The sequence below is a fragment of the Elephantulus edwardii genome, unplaced genomic scaffold, assembly GCF_000299155.1.
Source record: "Elephantulus edwardii isolate Elephantulus edwardi_28Jun2011 unplaced genomic scaffold, EleEdw1.0 scaffold00550, whole genome shotgun sequence".
Taxonomy (NCBI): Eukaryota; Metazoa; Chordata; class Mammalia; order Macroscelidea; family Macroscelididae; genus Elephantulus; species Elephantulus edwardii.
Genome location: NW_006400300.1, coordinates 279,918 through 282,913, shown reverse-complemented (window position 1 = coordinate 282,913; position 2,996 = coordinate 279,918). Strand labels below are relative to the sequence as shown.

Below are 2,996 nucleotides of genomic sequence, written 5' to 3'. Positions count from 1 at the left end.
GCAGCGAATCTGATCCCATCCTGCAGGGCCTGGATCTCCTGATCCATGGGTAACACAATTATTCTACACTTCCTCCTAATCCCACATGTCTCTGGGTCCTCACCGCAGCTTTGCCCACACCATAGGGGACATTGAAGAGGTACTGCAGACCCCCAGTGGAGGAGATGACCACGATGAGTCCCCGGCGAGCTGGTACCATCAGACGTGCCCCATACACTGAGCATAAGTAGTGGCCTCTGGAAGATGGGGTAGGGGAAGGAAGAGGAATTCCAGATCAGAGCTGGCCTGGGCACTGCAGGCCATCAGAAAGGTCAGTATCCCCTAGTGGCAGTGATGGAAGGAAGGCTGCAGATCTAGGAGATCAGGGGTTAATGGGCCGTTCTTAAAGGAAAACAGGTCAAACTCATCCAATGACAGAAATGGAAATATTTAGAAGATCTAATGGAATAAAATTTACAGTAACAATTATAAACATAAAATATCATGGAGGGGAGTCTGAGAAACTTTTAACATACATAAAGAAAATATTATTCTGTCTAATGTAAAAGCACAAGTACAGACAGAAAATGAAGATAAGAATGAACATATAAAAATAAATTCTAATGAAGTCAATGGGGAATGTTGGATCATTCAATAAGTAGATTTAGGAGAGCTGGCTAGCTACAGATGGTAGTGAGACAATGACTACTATAGTGGAGTTGTTGATTTTTCTGTTCCAGCGTATTGAGTTGATTCATGAATTTAGGTATTAACTTTGGGTATAAAGATATTAATTATCTAGTCAGAACCAACTTTCAGAGGCTGTAAATAGCACATATTGTCCACCATTTTCCCTCAGAGCAGCTAGTGGATTTGAACCACCTGCCTTTGAGTCCATTAGGCCACCAGAGCACCAGCAATAATAATAGGAGACCTAAAAAAATCACCACAGCAGTCCGAAAACCTGAAAGCACAAAAGTACTAAAAGAAAACACATGGGTATGAAAGATTGAAAACCCAATATGATTTATAAAGTTTCATTCAAAAGAAAACAATAATACAAACCCAGCCAAGATATTGATATAACATCCATGGATGGCAATTACAAATTGAATTGTGTCTCCAAAAATAAATAAGTGAAAGGAGAAATGGGTGAAGATGTTTATAAACTTGGAGCTTTTCTTAGTTTTATAATAACAGAAACTATAAAAGATTGACAGATATGTGTTCTTAAAACTAATATATATGCATATGTAATGTACATACATACTGTTATGGACTAAACTGCAACATTCACTAGATTGTGATTCTCAGAATTGTGTAATCATCCTCTACTTTGTGATCTGATGTAATTATCCTATGTATTGTAAATCCTAACTTGTATGGTATGATGGATCTCTAGTGGAATAGTGTTGGGCTCCCAACTGGAAGGTCAGTTATTCAGACCCACCAGCTGTTCCAAAGAGAAAGATGAGCCGACTTCTCTTATAAGGATTTACAGCTTCCGAAACCTGAGGGAGATCTGCCATGCAATAATTGGAATAGACTCAGTGGGAATGGGTTTGGGTTTTGGTTTGGTATAGTATTAATGAGGCAGGAGTAACATTAGGCAGTTATGTTAAAAGAGGCAGGATATAAACTATAGGATTGGGTTGTATTTTTAATCAATCTTTTTTTTTTTCTGGTGTGCCCAAGTTTATTGAAAATATTAGAGCACAGCAGACAGACTCAAACGGCTCCGGCTCAAGTGGTGTTTTGAAATTCACCCCAACTGTGGGCTGAGTGACCTGCAGGTTGGACAGACTGGCAAAGTCCAAGAGTTTCAGCATTTCCTTAGTATCAGGATCTACTTCAATGATCTCCTGATCCAGGGCTGAAACCTCTGGTACATAATTATCACTCCTTTCTCTCTCCTCCTCCTGTAGCTTAGTGGAGATGCCTCTCATAGGCCCTCTCTGAATCTGCTTCATCGGATGTGTGACACAGCCTGCTATTTTGTTCTGGAGTTTCTTGCTGGGAATAAAGGCAATCTCCTCACACACGCGCTTGTTCATGTGGAAGTCATTACCCAGGCACATGTAGTATTTCTCAATGATGACCCGGGCCACCTTCTTCACAGTTTTGGTGCTAATGCGGCCCATGTTAGTGGGACGTTGGTGAAAGAGAACAATCAATCTCTTTTGACATATTAAATAGTCCAATTGCTACAAATATGGGTTACACAAATTATGCTACATTCTCCCAGTAGACTAGTTTGGGGGTATTAAAAAGAATGCGAGGAAAAAAATGAGAAAAGAAAAAGAATGAAAGCCATTTATGTGAAAATATGTACCAGACTATTAATATTAGCTATACAAAGGGAAAGAGAAAGGAATGATAATAAGATAAATAATATTATATAGGCCTTTAACCAAGAGACTTACAAAGAGGCCTTTACATTGCATAATGCATCAGTCTGAGCCTCTATGTAATGGGTTCTGACCAGGAAGAAATGGAGGAATGGAAGACATCCATCTTAGGAGGGTTATGGATATCTTACTGACATCAAGTTGGAACTAACTCAGTTTACCATATAAATCTCATGGGAGAAGACTGCTCATGTTTCTCCCTCAGAGCAGCTGGTAGACTCAAACTGCCAACAAACACCACCTTTGGGTTAGGAGTGCAACTCCCTACAAACTATGTCACCAGAGCTTCTTGTTATGAACATGGGCGCTGCCACTTTCCAACTCTTTGAGTCTACTTTCTTGTCTCTAGGCTGTTCTCACAATCTCTTCCACTTTGAAATTCACTATCACATCCTATTCTTACTTTTTCAGATGGCTCACAGAGTATCATAACTGGAGCAACAGGTGTTTTAAACACTTTGAACAAACACTTCTTGATAATCTCTTGGTTACTCCCACATCCACTGAGTAAATTTTACTAGCCAAGGGAGTAACATCATCCTAACAATAATAAACAGTGAAATAATCAAACCAAAATGAGTTTCTATTGAGTTAATTCCAACTCCCATA

General features: G+C 39.6%; 1 protein-coding gene across 1 annotated transcript in view; it reads right to left on the bottom strand.

Annotated features, from left to right (window-relative positions):
- The window catches only part of DHRS1 (dehydrogenase/reductase (SDR family) member 1), a 62,476-nt gene extending 60,356 nt beyond the window's left edge, over positions 1–2,120 (bottom strand). The window contains exon 1 of the mRNA XM_006903269.1: positions 2,018–2,120. Coding sequence (XP_006903331.1) covers positions 2,018–2,120 — 103 coding nt within the window. The remainder of the gene's footprint in view (positions 1–2,017) is intronic.
- Positions 2,121–2,996: the final 876 nt, after the last annotated feature.